Source organism: Gobio gobio, assembly GCF_949357685.1.
Source record: "Gobio gobio genome assembly, chromosome: 22".
NCBI lineage: Eukaryota > Metazoa > Chordata > Actinopteri > Cypriniformes > Gobionidae > Gobio > Gobio gobio.
In genome coordinates, this window is record NC_137118.1 from 18,949,548 (window position 1) to 18,970,484 (window position 20,937).

At 36.4% G+C, this 20,937-nt stretch overlaps 1 protein-coding gene across 2 annotated transcripts in view; it reads left to right on the forward strand.

The window, feature by feature from the left end:
• The first annotated feature begins 3,520 nt into the window (after positions 1–3,520).
• Positions 3,521–20,937, forward strand: part of rc3h2 (ring finger and CCCH-type domains 2) — a 29,165-nt gene continuing 11,748 nt past the window's right edge. The window contains exons 1-8 of one of the 2 annotated variants that reach the window (XM_079804888.1): positions 3,521–3,774; positions 8,609–8,912; positions 12,103–12,220; positions 13,857–14,090; positions 15,649–15,824; positions 16,232–16,432; positions 19,557–19,689; positions 19,780–19,898. In XM_079804888.1, coding sequence (XP_079661014.1) covers positions 8,682–8,912; positions 12,103–12,220; positions 13,857–14,090; positions 15,649–15,824; positions 16,232–16,432; positions 19,557–19,689; positions 19,780–19,898 — 1,212 coding nt within the window. In that variant the 5' untranslated portion in view covers positions 3,521–3,774; positions 8,609–8,681. The remainder of the gene's footprint in view (positions 3,775–8,608; positions 8,913–12,102; positions 12,221–13,856; positions 14,091–15,648; positions 15,825–16,231; positions 16,433–19,556; positions 19,690–19,779; positions 19,899–20,937) is intronic. The other variant, XM_079804889.1, reaches the window with a different exon arrangement.

The window sequence follows — 20,937 nt, forward strand, 5'->3', positions numbered from 1 at the left end:
TTTTTATTGCGACTATTATTTATTGCATGTTACAACCCTTCTTTGTCTATTAAACGTCTAGAGAATAAGGGAAACATTAGGTCAGTCATGACCATTTGTCACCACTGAACACTGAAAATGATTAAGATAAGTAGGATATAAGTGCGAGGCATGTACAAGTGAACTTGTGTTTATTTATAGACAGGCAATGATAACTTATTAACTAGAAAAATATAAAGAGAATAATTATTTACAAGGGAGATAGAAAGAAAAATTATTTCCACAAAGCAATAACAAAACACACCGGCAAATTTACAATATTTAGAAACTGGGGAGAGAACAAAGGGAACTGGATCATGCTAAATTAAAAAAAAATAATTAAAAAAATAAAACAAAAACAAATATTTTCTAACCCATTTACAACTAAACCTAACTAATACAATATATAAATATATACAAATCTGAATGTTCATATATTGGATAGATTCCTCAAATGTTTTTTTCAGACATTATCTTTGGTGGACATTTTAAGCTTTTGTTCCATAACCCTGTCACATAGTTTTAATGGAAATTCATGGTTGCATTATATTCATCTTCTAGTTTGCAATATCTAGTGTTGCTTGAAATGTTCTGTTGTTACTGATAAGTGTCAATACACTTTGAGAAGAACTTCTTGTCTCCTTATTCCCTCTGCCTTAGATTCACCTTTACATGTGTAATGTAATAGTTAATTTTCAAAGCACTAAACTGAGAAGTAAAGTAACCATCCAAAATATTCTACAGTTTTCTTTAACCCGAGGACAATTTGTTTAGAAGGTTTTTTTGACCTCTCAAACTGTGCATGCACTAAATATGTACATTCCCACACAATGTATGTTTAATTTTATTGACACAGAACTAGAGTCCGCCTAGTGAATTTCGGCCATTTCCACTGGGAATAATACATTATTTTATTATAAATTATTAAATGCAATATTTATTTGTATTCATTATAATTCACATACCAAAGTATTTTGGAAAGCTTTTAACATTTAATTTTGATGAACCACCAGTTTAAAACAGCCTGGTCTCATTGCGAAAATGTACCTCTGGCAACGTTTTTGCAAACCCCAAAATACGTACCAATATGTACAAATCACTGCAGTTTCAAAGTGATATGTCCACTGGGTGCCGCCAAAAGCTTCGTTTTTTTCCCCGGAACAGATGAGCGTCAATCTGACGTTTTGTGACATTGTTTTTTTAACGTACACCTACACTAAACCCTAAACCTAACCGATAGTGTTAACAAAAGCAAATGTGACAAAAATACAATAGTAACCATGTCTTGTTAGCTTGTGTGAACTCATCTTTGAGCTCTTTTATCATGACTTGTCTTTCACGGGATTTGTACCTGAGCTTTCATTATTACAAGTACACATCTGTACCAGCTGAGCTACTGAGCAAACTTATTATATAAAAAAAGCCGAGCATATGGAGCAGATTAAGTGACGCAAACTCCAAAATTTATTCATTTACAAAACGATTGAAAAGTGCTTGCTGTTTTACTGCCTCTAGTGTTCATTTCACTTTGAAACTGCAGAGATATGTACTTATTGGTACGTATTTTGGCGGTTCGCAAAAACGTTGCCAGAGGTACATTTTCACAATGAGACCAGGTTGGTTTAAAAAGTCTGTGGGACTGAAATATGAGAGATTCGTTAAAACTATGAATAAACTAATTTTGTTAGATGTTTGACAGAAAATAAGAAAATAGCTCATACAATTTTAGGCTTGACCTCTTGAGGTTAATGATCAACATTTTTTAAGCCTCCTTTACAATTAAGAGATTCGGGCCCTTTATTGTACCTTATTTGTGGGGGAAAATATATTTTCATTATTGCAAATAAGTAAGAATTTTAAATAAGTATATTATGCATTTTAGATATCGGTAAAATACGAATGACAAAATGATCTACACACTACAGTGTTTGATTGGTTAATTAACGCATTTAAATGTGTACAATATGAATGTAGTGTCTTTTTATGACCAGACGATGTCGCCAATATCCTTATCAATAATGTCTCCCTCACTTGGGTTTTTCTGTAATACAAATGAAAAGTGAGTGAATTAGGGTAGATGTGTTAACATGGTGACAGTCTTAAGAGCAAACTGTGACTTTGAATGCAATTTTTTCACAAAAATACCTTTATGAATATCCTCAATTAGAATTGTAATGCATATGTTCAGGAGACATATGCATAAAAAAGACAATATTAGGCTACTTTTGTCAGGGTTTTATCAAATAGAATATAAATTATTTTATAACATAGGCCTACTTTTTGCTTTCTCTGTGAGCACCTAGCCTACTGTAGCCTACAATACATTGAATCTCAAAGCAGGAATAGAAAGTGTGTGCTTGAATTCACACTCGTGAAAAAAACACCAGTGTGCTGAGGACTGAGCTTTACGGTTGCAAAAGAGTCAAAGGATTCTTTCATTGGCTAAAGTGGAGGAAGACAGTAGGTTCACATGATGAGGATGCTCTGTCTAATTGAGGCAAATTAACCTTTATGGACCATTTCAAGATATACTCATTAGATTTCTTATTTCACAGAGAGGCAAATAAGCTGCATGAACAAACATATTCACATGATCTCCTGTCCTGACGTTCAACTAAAGCATTTCTGTCTCTTTAAAATACATGCAGCCTACGCCTCGAAAAGCGGCTTGTTCCGGCTTTGCCCCTTTACATCTTTATCCTTGCCCCCTACATGAAAATAGTACCTTGCACAATAATCAACAACAACATCCAGCGGCATATTCTGTTGAAAAGCAGCACAGTTTCAGGATCTGACCGAGTCATTTTAGGCTTAAAAAATGCACATCCACAGCTCAATTTGGGATGCGAGCATCTGCGGCGGAGTGATATGGACTCGGAATCTCACTGCTTGACGGATCTTTGAAATTGCGAATCCTACTATGGCGAAGGCTTGGCCAATGAATATTAATTAGGTAATAAGAAGGTTGCTTGGTAACTTTGGAGAGTAAAGCTGGGAATCGTAAAGAATGTAAGGATTTTAGTTCCATTAAGTATTCTTTTATTACGTTATAGGCTATTACATGATTTTTCAGACTTGCAAATGCAACTGCTAATTTGTTATAAAATATGTATTCAAAACAAATTCTAAACAAAACAAAAACGTAGATGCATATTTATTTAATTTATTTAAAATAGGCTACTGATTACAACGAAATATCTTGAACCACACCTCATTTTGAACAACCAATAATTGACACGGATTTCAGTCTCACAGCCTAAAGTATCACTTTATGTAGGTTAAGCCTACTAGTTTCAGTAACATTATTAATTTAGGGTAGGAAATGACGAACGCAATAGCTTACTGTCCAGTAATTGTGAATATTTTTTTCCCCTACCCTAAAACAGAGGGCTTGGCTCATGAATATTAATCAGATAACGCAGAAGCCGTGTCGTTGCCATCCAATGGCACACGCCTTGCTGTTTAATATTAAAAAGGAATACTTCGTCATAGTAGTTTTCGTATATTCGCTGACGGTCATGGGAGTGTACCTGCTCATGCCGAACATGTCGCGCTGTCAGGGAATGCGCTCCCAAATCTATGGAAATTACATATGTTATTTTATGTGATGTCTGGACGGAATAAAAGGACACCAAAAAAATCTGAAAAACAAGACTGGCTCAGCTGTGAATAATTGAATGCGATGAAGAATTTGGTCTTGATGGCGAAGTGCACATAAACTATGGACGGTTATGATGATACTCTGTATCGCCTACGGTAAGTGCAAGTCGCGCGACTTAGTATTGGGGAGTAGCCTATCATTGAGGATCGCTGCTGGTGTGGCGCGCGCTGCTTTCAAGATGTGCGCGAAATGATTATGCAACATCATCCCTATAATAAAATTAATTTCAAACTTTAGTTTCTACGAAAACAAATAGTCAGACAATGGACAGTGATGCATGAGCAACAGCATGCCGATGTCGCCTTGCTTTAAGTTTGTTGCACATCTAGTTATTTGTTATTGGGGTGATGTGCATTGCATAACATTAGATATAATTCCATTTATTCCAACGCTAATAGAATGCTTGGAAAAGAATAATAAGGAATGCATTTGCAATGTATAATCAGTCATTTCCATGATAGTTTTGTGAACCCGATGATCCACCTGTATATGTAAGCTAAGAAGATAAAGTAGCCTGTAAGTTTATAGGTGCACAGATGTCAGTAAAGTTGCACAACGACGACCATCAAGCACAATTCGCGCTCAAAAGACTTCCGCGTCTGGAGAACAATTGATTCTTCCACGTTTCATTCATCCGATCCACCCAAATAATTAGATCATGTTCATTTCCATTGAAACTAATAAGGATGCTATCATTTCTTTATGTTTAAAAACACATAATACAAAAACACATTTCAGACAATAAACCTTATAGTTTCAGTTTCACTATACACTGTAAGAGCACAAATGCACTCTCGTGACCTTTTTCTACATGATTCCATTCTTAGAAATAGCCCAAAATCATTTATTGCCTTGAATAAACCAGTTGATTTAGTTATTACCATATAAAGCACATTTTAGGTTAGCCTACCTGACAAATTTTTTTTTTGCAGTGATGGTCATTTGCAGGCATAACCAACATAACAGCATGGCAAGCAGCAAATGTATATAAATATAATATATATATATATATATATATATATATATATATATATATATATATATATATATATATATATATATATATATATATATATATATATATATATAAGCTATATTTCGACTGGCCACAGGTAATGACAACAGTAATAACGAATTATTTATACAACAATAACAGTTATGGAGAACTCTCACTAAGTTGATTCATCTCTTTGTTTTGCCATTGCAACTTGAAAGGAGTGAAAGTTTCCATTTGAATGTGTGGCTCTTGGTTTATGAACTACAAAAATGTGTATGTGCAGAAGTAAGAAGCCAGAGGTGGTGTTGGGGGTGAGAAGGATAAGATGTTCCAACTTTAAGGTCACAGTGACCTAAAGATATACTGGCGCGCACATTTGCACCCATTACCCCTCAGCATTCCTAGGGTTCAGGTTCTGGGCCTGTTGATATATTGGAGCAAGTGCTTTCCATGAAACACACGGGACCATCCATCAAGGGTCTAGCCTACTGAGGCACCAGGTGCAAATTGGCTTGATGAAAGTGACCATTTTATGGTTTATCCTTGTCTATATGGCGATGTTGGTTGGGATGTGGGTTAAATCAGAGTGTTGGAGTAACTCTAAATGTTTATAAATTATATCGGCCTACTCACACATTATTTAGGTGACAATTTAGGAGTTCAGCAGTGTGCAGTTTTACTTTACCTAAACTTTTAGCACGAGCATATGAATTAAATATGTTGTTTTACAGTAATATAGGCTATTAAATGACTTTCAAACGTTTTCCTGCTTGAGTTCAGATTTTCTATCTTCTTCGGTCCCTGCGCGTCACATGGTCACAAGACAGCGAAGTTATTTCCTGTTTATGAGCTTGACTGATCTTTGTGTTTTTTTCCCCAACACGTTCCACACACGACGTGCTCTGTTCAAACAACCCCATTTTACTCTATATAAAATATATTTTAACGTCACTGCTGCGTAATTTAGGCCAAATTATTGATATAGCCTACCTATTCTTGTTGTGTAGCAACATTCCTTGTATTAATACAGTTGTAATTATAAAGGTAACATGTGTAATACGCCGCGCACACTGTTGGCTAAGCGAAGTGTGTCGATGATGTTCACTCGCGTGATTCGGGTGGCTGAGTGGGCGTGTAATAACAGTAGGCTATTCCCTCGCGCAGATTCTCCCCGTGACCATGAATCACAACGCCCCGAAACCCACCACCGCAACTATATTCAGACCCTACGAACAGGTTTTGTCACACGCGTGGTCCCAACTACATTAAATTCAACAGCAGCGTGGGAATATGACTCGCGCGAGCAGATTCAAGCTACTGTGGATGTTTCACGCGCACGGTCACTTACATGGTGCGTAATTTAACTAATTTTTAATGTATGTATGTGCAACTTACTATCTTCGGGTGTTACTGTATTCATCGTATTTCTTTTCTAAGCTTGCCTCTGAATTGTTTAGAATAGTGTTTAAAAGTAATGCAGTATGTATTACATTTTCTATGTTATATAGTCTACTACTTTGTGTTAAAGGATTCACTTCTCGTAAAGGCGGTTTTTGCCAATAAACCTTTGCCCCCAAACTTTTTTTTTCTTTTACCTAACAGTTAAGATTTTATACAGTGATTTTTTTTCATTGCTTTAGATGAACCAACGCTGTTTTTCTTGTACTTTTAAGAGTGTGATGAATAAAATGTTCTGAAAGAAAGGAGTGCCCACATGGCCGCAGGCAAGAGTCTCCCTGACAAATGATTGATTCTCAACAGCAGTGGGGGCCCTTGCATAATTTTGGATGACATGGTAGTTCTGACAGGGTATGTATGGAGTGTCACCGAAGCTTTTCCTGGAGGAACAGACATCAACCGAGGGGTTCATCCGGCCAGCAGGTGCTAGAACAGCAGTTACGTGACAGCTGCAGCTCTGTCCCAGACTTTTTTTTACAGTTTATGGTCCCAGCCAACAAAATATACTCTAAGAACGTTTCGCTAACTCTCCCATTAAGTTATGAAAACGAATGTTTTTTAAACGTCTAGTTTTTAATGTACCAAGGTTTCTTGATTATTCTATCGTTTTGAAGACGTTATTGAGAACGTTCTCTTGTTATTATTGAAGAACATTATTGAACATAGTTTTGAAGAAGTTTTGAGAAAGATCCCTAATGATTAAAATTTTCTGAGAATAATGGTCAAAAAGCATATTCTCCCAAGATTTAGTTAATCAACATTTTCTATTAAAATTTATAAGAACATTAATCAAAAACAAAATATCACAATGTTTTCTGCTAACAATACAGGAATATTCAGCAAATATTAATATCATCACAAGGACGTTCTGAGAACATTGTTTCCTCTGTACATTACGAGAAAGAATATAAAATATTAATAGTGTTATAAGAACGTTCCATAAACATTATTTTAAGAATGTTTTGTCCTAACATTTACACAACCTTTAAAAAACTTTAATGAAAGTTATGGGAAGGTTCCCTGTTAGCTGGGGTGTCCAAGTAAGGGAATGAATGATTTCTTTTACCTCTGTAATTTTACACTTTCTGACAAGAGCCATCCATGAGCCGCTGGTAAAGATAAAGTGCATTTTCAGCTGTCTTTTTTATTTGTTCCTCTCCCTGACGTTTGTGAAATGTGTTTAATGCGGGGTTTCAGTCAACATACTGTTGATAGCTGTTTGTAAATCACTCTTATCTGCTCCACGTTCTGTCCTGCAGGAAGTCCCTGAAGAGCAGCAAACAGGCTGAGAGGAGTTCAGAAACAAATAGAGGGATCTAGAGAATGAGTGAGGGAGGGCTTGAGTGAATGGAGATGTGAAGAACATGAATGAATCTGAGTGCAAGACAGTTTATTCCTGGAGCTGAAAGGTGATGGCAATAAGAAATTGCATAAGAGAAGCAGGGAAGTGAGAGCGAAAGAGAATATGTAAAGAGAATATGAGTGCCATGATACTAGGTTGTTGGTGAGTGGTTGCTAAGTGGTTGCTATGCGGTTGCTTGAATGTTTTGAGTGGTTCCTTACCGGAACAATTAAAAAAAATCATGGGTTACATGCAAAAACAAACAGCACAACCTATGTGTCATGGTTTAAGTCCAGTGATAAAGAAGACGGTATAAATTACGACAATCTTTATTAAACATATAAGCCAGGGGTGTCCAATCCTGCTCCTGGAGGGCCACTGTCCTGCAGAGTTTAGCTCTAACCCCAATTTAACACACCTGTACCAGCTAATCAAGGTCTTATTAGGCATACTAGAAACAGGACAGGTATGTTGAGGCAAGTTGGAGCTAAACTCTGCAGGACAGTGGCCCTCCGGGACCGACTTTGGACACCCCTGATATATAAGCCATCTATCGACTGATAGAAAACAAAATTCTAAACTGAGCATAACTGTGACAGAACGACCCCCCCCCCCAACCCCCCCAGCCTCATGCCGTAAAATGGTAAAGTGGTTCTGGTGGCGAATGAGAGACTGGTGGAAGACAAAGTCCCAGTTGAAGGAACCAGGTAGGTGGTTCAGGATTGTATCATTACATTGTTACACCAATGTATACCAAAAATATTTGTCATTGAATCATTCATTTTGTGTAAGTGTGGTTTCAGGTTTTTTTCCCCCTGTAAATTCAGAAAAAAAGTAGTATGAATACATAACGTCAAAAACATTTAATGCGCAGATTTGTGTGAATGCACGGTTAGTGAATGAAGGTACAGTTCACGCCATAACTGGGAATTTTCTGAGAGCTCCTACACCACGTGACTGCTGTACCACCTGACACAGATTAATTTAGGCGTTGATAGTGTTACCATAAAAACGCTTTATTCCCAGTCCGAGCATGTGAACAGCTCAGAGTACAACATCACGTTTTGTCATCTCGAAATTACGATAATTACGTGAACGCATCCTGAGACCCAATGTCTTCTTCTCTCCGCAGGTGTGTTTAAGGCGCTGGGGCGTGGCGGCATGCGATCTCCCTGAGCGTGATTGTTCCACCTGGAGGTCACAGGATGCCGGTGCAGGCAGCTCAGTGGACTGAGTTTCTATCCTGCCCCATCTGCTACAATGAGTTTGACGCCTGCAGCCACAAGCCCATCAGCCTGGGCTGCTCGCACACCGTCTGCAAGACCTGCCTGCACAAACTGCACCGCAAGGCCTGTCCTTTTGACCAGACGGCCATTAGCACTGACATTGATGTGCTGCCTGTCAACTGTGCCCTCCTGCAGCTGGTTGGGGCTCCGGTTAGTGGGGCATGCTGGGGGATTGATAGGATTGCTTTTGAGTTTTTGTGTAGATCAGGGGTCCTATTCACAAAACATTTTATCTCACCACTGAGTTCTCCTAAATAGCAGTAAAAGTTCTTAGTTAAGAGTTTTCTCTTAAAACCTATTCACAAAGTTGCTGAGATCAACGTTTTCAAGTAAAACATTTTGCCATATTCAAATAAAGGTTTTAAAATATTTTTTTTTTGCCATATTCAAATAAAAAATTTAAAAAGTAGGCTAAGCATGGGTGTCGGAAGCAAAAAAAAAGTGGGTGGGTCCTCTCTCAGAAAATTTTTACTGGAGTAGATGCCATTTACATTAAGTACAAATATTGCCTTGTTTGCTAAACGTCTGGTTGGGCATGACAAAATTACGGAAATCACTATATTATTGAGATTCAGCAATAGAGTAGGGGTAAGATGCATGTCATCAAGTTTTGACCTAAATCGAACCGAGGTTCGAAACCACCCTTTGCCGAACTCACTCTACTCCCTTTTCCCATCACATATCAGATTGGAAAGGCATTTATTTTCAATAAAAATGAAGAAAATATTAGAAAAGTGGAAATAAAGCATCTAACATGTGTTTAATAATTAGTGTTTATCGGTTAGGGGTAGGCAGGGTTCCTACGGGGTTTGGAAAAGTATGGAAAAGTATGGAATTTGATTTGAGTAATTTCCAGGTCTGGAAAAGTATGGAAAAAATAAATCAGAGTATGGAAAAATATTTATGTTTCCAGACTATTGTCCCTATTTCATTTTCTAAATATAAAATTAAGAATTTCTAAATGTATATAATCAATATATACACAATAGTTTTTTTTTTCTATGAATGAAAAACTTGTAGCCTAGCTATGGCAGTAAAGGTCAGACCTGTGTGTTCCTTCCTCTTCTCAGTTCAACAGTGGTTAACACGGCACTTTGTATTTTGAGAAAGCAAGTTGGGTTTGAGGAGTCGATGGTGGAGTTCTTAAAGGAATAGTACACCCAAAATGAAAATTTGTCATTTATTCACCCCCATGTCTTTCAAAACCATAAGTTTATTATATTAACATTTTTAAAATTTTAAATCTGAGAGATTTCAGTCCCTTTATTAAAGGACTTGTTCACCCCCAAAATGAAAGTGTCATTTACTCACCTCAATGCCATCCAAGATATCCATGACTTACTTTCTTCAGTGAAAGATAAATTAAGTTTTTGAGCAACCAACTGAGTTGGTTGCCATTTTGGATGGCATTGGGGTGAGTAAATGATTAGGACATTTTCATTTTGAGGTGAACTAATCACCTAATATCTTCATGTGTCCAAGATTTCCAAGATTAACAAAAGTCTTATTAGTTTAGAATGACATGAGGGTAAGTAAATTATGATAGAAATTAAATGTTTGGGTAAATTAATAACCCTGTAAAAAAATTGTGACTGATTTAGCATTTTGATCGTTAAGGACACAAAAGGCAATATTTTAATATAGGATTTCTAAATATTAGATAGCCTACATAGAGGTTCTGACTCAGAGTGTAACAGACTTGTCGGTGCCGATGGCATTGTGGGTAAGTGCATCGCCATGTAGTGCTGTTGAGCTTCGGGAGACCCGAGTTCGAGTCCTGCCTCATGGACTTTTCCCAATCCCGCCCCCTCTCTCTCCCACCTTACTTCCTGTCTAGCTACTTTCCTATCCTAATAAAAGGCAAAAACGCCAATACTAAATCTTTAGAATGTAACACTTGTTTGCAGTTGAATTTGAAAACATTTTATCAGAACAAGTTAAATATGGTCGGAAAAATCTGCAGGAAGTCTGGAAATTCGAGTCTGGAAAAGTATGGAATTTTGAAATGAAAATTGTGTAGGAACCCTGGGTAGGTAAACAGACATGTGCTGAATTAGAGATGATAAGTGAGTGGGTCCAATATCATTGATCGTAAAAAGTGGGTGGGTCTTGTCCCACCCACATACAATGGTTCCGGTGCCCATGAGGCTAAGTGTCACTAATTAAACAAAAATAATTGTCAGCCTCCTTCTTGAGAGATTGCAGAATTCAAGTGACAAAATATGTTTTATAAACAAATAAACAGGTTCGGGAGGAGCACTATCTAATCAGCTCGAGAAAAGACATATTTACAGTGTACAGCCGACTTGCCTAGTTACCACGACCCTTTTCTGCATCCCTCTGCCACCCTGACTCCTCACTCTCAGCCCAGCCGGAGATAAGGGGCAATACTCTGGGTTTGGGCTCAATTCCGAGCTTGGAGCCCTTGATCCCCTCGGACAGCACGCCAAATAGGCTTATTTTACTCTTGTACTCTATCCAATCATTTGTATGTGTAACTCGTGTAATAACTGCCACAGGTAAACAGATATTATTTTCTTTTTTCTTTCTTTATTAAATAAGTAAATATTATTTATTATTTTTGCCATTTATGTTTGCATCTTTTTATTATGATAGGACAGTGAGTAGACAGGAAGCGAAGTGGAAGAGAGAAAGGGGAGAAAGGTCCACGACAACCACTAGGATTGTTTGTGATTTGGTCTTAGTGACTTAGGAGTCCTCTTGACTACTCCTAACTTTTCACAGATTTAGGAGCTAGTTTTAGAGTTAAAATGCTTTGTGAAATACTCTTAGAGAGCAAAGATTTAGGAGTCCTAAAATTAGGACTGAAACGGCCATTATTTTTAAGAGTTGCTCCTAAATCGGCAAGTTAGGAGCTACCTTTAGCCTTAAGATGTTTTGTGAATACGGCCCCAGGTCACCCAGTGTTGTTGCCTTTCAGAGCTGTGAAGCTTAAAAAAAAAAATTTTAATCGTTTTATTTACAGTGTCTTGATTGTGCTTGTCACTAAAGGTTTTACAAGAAATGAATTGAAACCTACAATACTATACATATATATATATATATTATTTATTTATTTTTTCTTACCATTCATTTACTAATGAACTTCTTAGTGACTTATCACGAATCCCAATGAATTTCTCATGTTTATTTATTTTTGGCTTATGTAATAATTTTCTTTATTACAATTAAATATTTGAATTTAGCTTCACTCCAAACAGGTAATTTTCCCCAGTGGTCTCCAATGATGCTTTTAACAGTGACATCGCGATGTAGACGCACAGTAGAAATCTGCTGGCGGGGCTTCATATCTGCCAATGCCATTTTTTTTCTTCTGCAGGTTCCGGAGGGAGAGATTGTGAGTGTGGGCAGTGCTGAAGACACGAGACATTATGAAGTGTGCAGGATGTGTGTGGAGGAGCTGGCGCTGTATCTCAAACCAATCAGTGGAGGAAAAGGTGAGGGTGTGAAGAGAATGATACAGGTAGATCATCACTCCGATGTCACAAACAACGCCTGTGAGTGCTGCATTATTGTTTAGGTTTGCGGCTGAATGAGCATAGATTAGAATAGAGCAACATTTCCTGTTGTTCAGTGGGTATGTGTGCTTGATCTGTCTGTGGTTGGAGATATTTGCGTCAGAGTGAAAAACAAAAAAAACTGTGAAACCCAAAGGCCACTTCTTAAACAAAAGAAAAGCCTGCTGGGATTTTATTTGTTTACAATATACATACATCTTTAGCAATTCTTAATAAAAGCAGTAAAATAGTTTCAAACAAAAGAAGTAAACCATAACCAGAGCATTTTTACATATCAGGTGCTTGTGTCACTTATTTTTCACTGAATAATCTCCCACTGTTGACTATTGAACACTTGAATGGCTATTTGTAGGCCAATAAAACACTTGGTCTCCATGAGCAGTAAAGCTTCAGGAAACTGAAGCTGCTGTGAGTGGAAAAGTCTGTTTCAGGACTCAATTGACTGTTTTATTAGAGTAACAATAAAAGTTACTCCTCACGGCAGACTAGTGGGGCGCCAAAGGCTAAAGCTCTTAAACTCCTCATTGACGAGCTTTGAGCTCATATCAGAGCTCTTCTGCCAAGCCTCCACTATTACTGTGTGGTGTAGTCATAAGACTCATGGGACTTTCACCCTCGGGATGTTTAGCAGCTCCTGGAAGTAAGAATAGTAGTAGATTAACTGTGGGGAAAACGAACTGACAAGCAGTGCTGGGTAGTAACTGATTACATGTAATCTGGATTACTTAATCAGATTCCAAAAATGAAGTACTTGTAATTAGATTATATTACATTTTAAAATTCATTATTTATACATTCATTCTTTTTTTCCTCAATTCTACAAACAATACCTCATAATGACAACGTGAAAAAAGTTTGTTTAAATCTTTGCAAATGTATTAAAAATAAAAAAAGGGGGGGGGGGGGGGGCATCACAAAATGCCTTCTTCCCATAGTGCATCCTGGTGCCATGTCTTCCCCAGGTTAGTGACGCACATGCACCCGGCCATCCACATGATGTAAAATAAAACGTGATTCACCAGACCAGGCTATCTTCTTCTGTTTCTCCGTGGTCCATTGCTGATGCTCATATGCCCACTTTTGCCCCTTTTGGCACTTTTGACAGTGGACAGGGGTCAGCATGGGCACCCTGACTGGTCTGCGGCTATGCAGCCCCATACACAACATACTTCGATGCACTGTGTATTCTGACACCTTTCAATGAGAACCAGCCTTAACTTCTTAAGCAATTTCAGCTACAGTAGCTCGTCTGTTTAATTGGAACACACGGTCCAGCCTTCGGGGCCATACCCCACAAGAGCTGCAGTTTTGGAGATGCTCTGACCCAGTCGTCTAGCCATCACAATTTGGCCCTTGTCAAACCCGCTCATTTTTCCTGCTTCTAACACATCAACTTTGAGGACAAAATGTTCACTTGCTGCCTAATATATCCCACCCACTAACAGGCGCCGTGATGAAGAGATAATCAGTGTTATTCTCTTCACCTGTCATAATATTATGCCTATTTTTGAATTATGCATAGAAATGTAACTATGCATTTTGCTCTCCCACACAGGTGTAGTGACCCTCAGTCAGAGCACGCTGAGTAGACCCATGCAGAGGAAGCTGGTGACCCTGGTGAACTGTCAGCTGGTTGAGGAGGAGGGGCGTATGCGGGCGGTACGGGCGTGCAGATCACTAGGAGAGCGCACTGTCACTGAACTGATCCTGCAGCACCAGAACCCACAGCAGCTCTCCGCCAACCTATGGGCTGCCGTGCGGGCACGCGGCTGCCAGTTCCTTGGACCTGGTGAGTTCCGTGTTACGATGTGTGTAAGATTTCTAGTATTGCTTCATTTCATAATTCAGCATTAAAGGGGTCATGCCTTGATGCCTTTGCCTTGATCTTTTGACATATAAGAGGTCTTTGTACCATTTAAACAGCGTGCACACGTTTCGTAGCTTAAAACGTCATGATAAACAAATCATTTATTTAATCCAGCTCCAAAGGTGATGTTTTTTTAAACAAAGTTTAGGAGTAGGACAGATCATTTACCCAATCAGAATGAGGAGGCATATATTAAAAATCCATGTCATGACCCCTTTAAAGATATAGACCTGGTTAATTTTTGTGCATATTTCGGGTTATTTACAACTTATAACTTATATATCCAGAATTTCAATTCATTGAAAATTTAGTCCCAAAAGGACAAATAGATAACTTCACAGTATCTTTATGTACTAGGCTTTACATTTCTGCTTTTAAACCCCCTATGATTAGATATCAGGTTAGGTTCTACTGTACATTATTGCAATGTACAAAGGCCAATGCTAATAGTGATATCAAGAGAGTAAAGTATAATGAAGATAACACATAATAAAATTTAATGACAGTGAATGAGATTTACACAACTCAGAAAAACAGAAATGGTTTATTATTAACTGACAAGTCTGTCGGTAGATTAGTAAACTAAGAGGAAAATGATCTGTTTGTCTCATTGTCCCAAGTAGCTAAAGTTGCTGGAGAGCTATTACCGTAAATTCAGTTTGGTTTGAGCAAGTTGTTATGGTGTATTAACATTTTTTATTTAGTTTATATATATACATGTATATATTTTAAAATAACGTAATACATACACTACCAACGAGAAGTTTGGGGACTGAGAGATTCAATTTTTTTGAAAGAAATTAATACTTTTATTTAGTAAGAATGCATTAAATTGATTAAAAGTGAAAGTAAAGACTTTCATAATGTTACAAAATATTAATTTTTCAAATGAATGCTGTTCTTTTGAGCTTTCTATTCATCAAAGAATCCTCACGGTTTCCACAAAAATAGTAAGCAGCACTTACAGCAGTTTCCAACATTGATAATAATAAGAAATGTTTCTTGAGCAGCAAATCATCATATTAGAATGATTTCTGAATGATCACGTGACACTGAAGACTGGGGTAATGATGCTTAAATTCAGCTTTGCATCAGAGGAATAAATTACATTTGAACACACAGTATATTAAATTATAAAGGTTATTTTGATAAGCATAAGAATTGTACAAACATTAAAACATCTGTCTGATAATGCAATCTGTCACTAGCTGCAAAAAAGTTGTAAATAATCCAAAACATTCCTTTAATGTATGTAATGGTAATGTTTGGGATATGTGTTTGTGCTTGGTTGTCAATGATGATTACTCATAGGGCAGATTCTGAATGTGAAAACACAGATTTTCCCATCTGATCTCATTTTGAGTTTTCTAGTCTGAGAACACCCAAAGCATAAATCCATACCTTCGACATGACCAAGCACACATTGATCTCAGCACTAACTATGTGTCTTTGTCTGTATAAATATATATATATATTGCAGCCATGCAGGAAGATGCTTTGAAGCTGGTGCTGTTGGCTCTGGAGGACGGCTCGGCTCTCTCGCGGAAGGTTCTGGTGCTGTTCGTGGTGCAGAAACTCGAAGCGCGGTTCCCTCAGGCGTCTAAGACCAGCATTGGTCACGTAGTTCAGCTGCTGTACCGCGCCTCCTGCTTTAAGGTCAGAGCTAAAATCAGCTTCACGCAGTGATTGCGCTAAAACCGCTGATCACTTAACAGCCATTACGCTCAGTATGAAGCCCCTTGCGGCATGAATAGACAGGAAAAGAGTTATCTAATGTGTTAAGCCTGCCGTAACTTGATATGATGTGGATATAAAGTGCTTGGCAATGGGAATATCTAATAAAGTCTTGATATGCATCCAAACAGCTTGATGTTTGTAAATGGATCTTTCACTGGAGCTTGATTTACTGTGGCACCGTATGAAATAAATCATCTTAATGAGATCATTTACATCAAACTTCAATCAATGTTGCTTATTTGGAGCATTTGAGTGTGTTAATTATAGGGGCTTGTGCTAAACTGATTTGTGCACACAAACAGCCTTTTCTGTTTATTTCCTTTCAGGTGACCAAACGTGATGAAGACTCCTCACTCATGCAGCTCAAAGAGGAGTTTCGCACTTATGAAGCCCTACGCCGCGAACATGACGCTCAAATCGTTCACATCGCCATGGAAGCGGGACTGCGTATCTCACCCGAGCAATGGTCATCTCTGCTGTACGGGGATCTCATGCACAAATCTCACATGCAGTCAATCATAGACAAGGTACTGCATGTATATCGCACAAACCATCAAAATTATTATAATATAATATAATATAATATAATATAATATAATATAATATAATATAATATAATATAATATAATATAATATAATATAATATAATATAATATAATATAATATAATATAATATAATATAATATAATAAATTCTTACTGGAGTAATAGCCATTATTCTAATATTCAGTGTCACATGATACTTCAGAAGTCATTCTAATATGAGGATTTGATGCTCAAGAAACATTTATTATTATTATTATTATTATTATTATTATTATTATTATTATCAATGTTGAAAACAGTTGTGGCGTGTAATATTTCAGTGAAAACTATTATAAATTTTTTTCAGGATTCTTTGATGAATAGAAAGTTCCAAAGAACAATAAATCTATAAATCTTTTGTTACATTATACATGTCTTTACTGTCACTTTTGATCAATTTCTAGGAAATAACTTCAAATAACTAGGGAATCACCGAAATGAAAGAATGATTCTGCATTCCTTTAGTGTAAGTGGCGAACGATAGTGGATAATAATATATAAATGTATAATGTACTGACGGTAAGAAGGTTGCGCTGTTAAGGCTCACGCAGACTCTCGAGGAGAAATCGAAATTCTAAACCATTCTTTCCAGCATTTCTTATTTGAACATTCAAAAAATATTTAAAACAATCTCATAACATTATTTAATGCAGTTGTAATTTTTCAGTGTAAATTATTTAATTGAATTGGTAACAACCCTACAGCCCTATCTTATTCTAATTTAATTTATTAATCAAAATAGAATATAAAATGAAAGCTGAAGCATAGCCTATGATGATTAGGGGGAAATTACAAATAGGTAAAAAATATCACAAATATGCTAATTTAAATGTGTCAAATCTGACTGAACACTGATGAGAATATTTCTTCAGAATAAATTATATTTACAACACAAAAGAAAAGATATGTTTTTTCCGGACAAGCTAATTTTTTACTCTGACAAATGAATGACAGATTTACTTGTCCGAAGGACAAGCACGTGAACAGGCTTAATGTCAAGCCTTTAATTAGTCCTTGCTGAATAAAAGTATTTATTTCTGTGTCCCCCCAATCTTTCACAAAACTTATTTTCAACTGTAATAATATTTTTCAGTATCATAGTATATAATGCAGCCTTGGTGAGAGAAAAACATTAAACAATCTTAAACATTCCAACCTTTTTGACCGTATGAAATAATAATAAAAATATATATTAATGTATGTATATATATATATATTAGGGCTGGGCAAATTAACGCGTTAACGCGGGCGATTAATTTTTTCAGCTTAACGCATTAAAAATATTTAACGCAAATAACGCAGCGTCCGTTTTTATATCCATTTTGCCTAGCGTTACATGATCATCACGCTCTTATTCATGTAAATGCTTCCAAGCGCGACAAGACACAAGAGAACACACTGTATGTCAATGTCCTGTCTGTGTGGCTGCGTCTCATGTCAGCTAATCGAGGCACACTTTGACACACACACACACACGCACACACACACACTCGACGCACAGACAGACTCGCGTCAGTCTCCTGCTCACATCGAGTTCTCTTTTGCTCTTGAACAAACAATAACAACAACTCAGAGAATTTTGAGTATTCTCATATTAGGAGTCTTAAATTAGTTAAATAACGTCTTAAATTAACTTAAAGAGTTGTGAGGAAATGAGATGCGCGGGACAGCGTGTCAGACCCGCGTAATCTTCGTCAGCGGCCGTTCTTAAAGTGACAGGAGCACTGATGATGCCTGTCATTAATGTTCATCAAAGAACAACGGGAACAGAGAAAATTGTAGCTTTAATGATGATTAATCTACATTTCATTTATTATTTATGCAGTTAAGAAAGGTGTTTGATAACTATTACATTTCTGTATATGTCTAACAGGGAAAGCACTGGTAAAAATAACATTTATTATAATGGGTTTATGTAAAGATTGTTTAAGTTCACTTAAATTGAAAGTAGTTTTTTTAAAGCCTAATAAATGTTGAAATTGGGAGCATTCAGTTATACTGTAATGTAACGTCATTAATGTTTCATAGAGACATTAGTATCAGTGATACTGGCCTTCAGTATATATATATATATATTTTTTTTTTTTTCTTTTTTTTTTTTTTTTTTCTTTTTTTTTTTTTTTTTTAATTTTTTAAATAATGTAATACATACACTACCAATGAGAAGTTTGGGGACAGAGAGATTAATTTTTTTTGAAAGAAATTAATACTTTTATTTAGAATGCATTAAATTGAATAAAAGTGAAAGTAAAGACATTTATTATGTTACAAAATATTCATTTTTCAAATGAATGCTGTTCTTTTGAACTTTCTATTCATCAAAGAATCCTCACGGTTTCCACAAAAATATTAAGCAGCACTTACAGCAGTTTCCAACATTGATAATAATAAGAAATGTTTCTTGAGCAGCAAATCATCATATTAGAATGATTTCTGAATGATCATGTGACTCTGAAGACTGGGGTAATGATGCTTAAATCAGAGGAATAAATTACATTTGAACATACAGTATATTAAATTATAAAGGTTATTTTAAATTATATTATTATATATTTAAAGTAATATTACTGTTTTTACTGTATTTTTCATCAAATAAATGCAGCCTTGATAAGCATAAGAATTGTACAAACATTAAAAATCTGTCTGATAATGCAATCTGTCACTAGCTGCAAAAAAGTTGTAAATAATCCAAAACATTCCTTTAATGTATGTAATGGTAATGTTTGGGATATGTGTTTGTGCTTGGTTGTCAATGATGATTACTCAAAGGGCAGATTCTGAATGTGAAAACACAGATTTTCCCATCTGATCTCATTTTGAGTTTTCTAGTCTGAGAACATCCAAAGCATAAATCCATACCAAAATCCATACCTTCGACACATATAGTTAATATAAACATTAATAAATCGTTATTTTTTTGGTTTATATATATAATTAAATAATAATTACATAATTACAATGTTGTAATAAAGCAAATATTTCTAGATTTTAGTTGAATATGTTTGGCAATTTTGTCTCTCTGGTGCTAATCTGAATGCATTTGTCCTTTTTCACCCCAACGCCACAGCTTCAGTCCCCAGAATCCTTTACAAAGAGTGTGCAGGAGCTCACCATAATCCTGCAGAGAACAGGAGACCCAGCTAACCTCAACAGCCTCAGAGCTCCTCTCGAGCTTCTGGCCGGCATCGACCACAACCCTGGTGAGGTTTCGCACTCACACTTCCACAGGGGTGCAAACACAATCAGATTACATAGCAATAACCTGTGTGTGTGTATGTGTGTTTGTGTAGATGCGGACGCTCCATTCTGGGCGGAGCTGGAGAGCGTGTTATTGGCTGTGAAGGTTGTTGTCCATGGGCTGGTGGAATTCATCCAAAACTTCAGCAAGAAGAGCAATGAAAGCCCCCAGGTACAGCCTGATCTCTCATTAAACTGTTTCAGGATGGATTCTGCTGAATGTATTCATTCTACATCACTTTAAAGGCACAGTATGTAAGTTTCGCTGCTAGAGGTCACTTATTCAAAACAATAACAAAGGTGTTGCAAAAATAAATAGCTTGATGATGCCGTGAATAGGGTTGGGAATCGTGAGAAATTTTCCGGTTCCGGTTCTGGTTCCGGTTCCGCCTAACGATTCCGGTTCCGATTCCATTAAAATTATTAAACAAATAGTGGTAAAGGAAAAAGGCACAATACGCAACTCAAACAATCCATTTTGTGTTTATTACTTGCTCTAAAATTAATTTACAGGTTGGCAATGTCAAAAAAGTCCTGTACTGTACATATATTACAGTATTAATTAAGCCATTCTTGCAACACATTTTTTTTCAAATGAACACCTCTGAAATTGTCTTATTACATTTTATCTCTCTGTCTCTGAATAAAACCAAGTTATAAATTATATTTATTAGTTATATTTATTAATTAGTTGTATATTAATTTAATAGTAATTCAGTTATTCAGTGAACTTGTAAATAATAAATTGCAATTGAGCATTACAAAGGTAATTCTGCCTAAACGCTTACCTAAACCATGGTGACTCAACGGTTGACATACATATTTATATATATATATATATATATATATATATATATATATATATATATATATATATATATATATATATATATATATATATATATATATATATATATATATATATATATATATATATATATAGGCCTTTCACTATAAATCTGTTATAAGCCCTGTGGCACTCTGTGCTGTAGCAAATGTTTTGTCAAATTGCTAGTGCAGCCTCCTTTGCATGTTATTAACTTTTCACATGTGTTACATTTTGCTTCATTATCATTCATTCTTTGGAAATGAATCCATACTTGTGACTTTCTCTTCGCCATGCTGGTGGTCAACGAGAAAATATCTGACGCAAAACCATAAATGTGTAGCGCGAGGGCTTTCAGGCTGAACTGCGTTGCACTCCTGGAAGC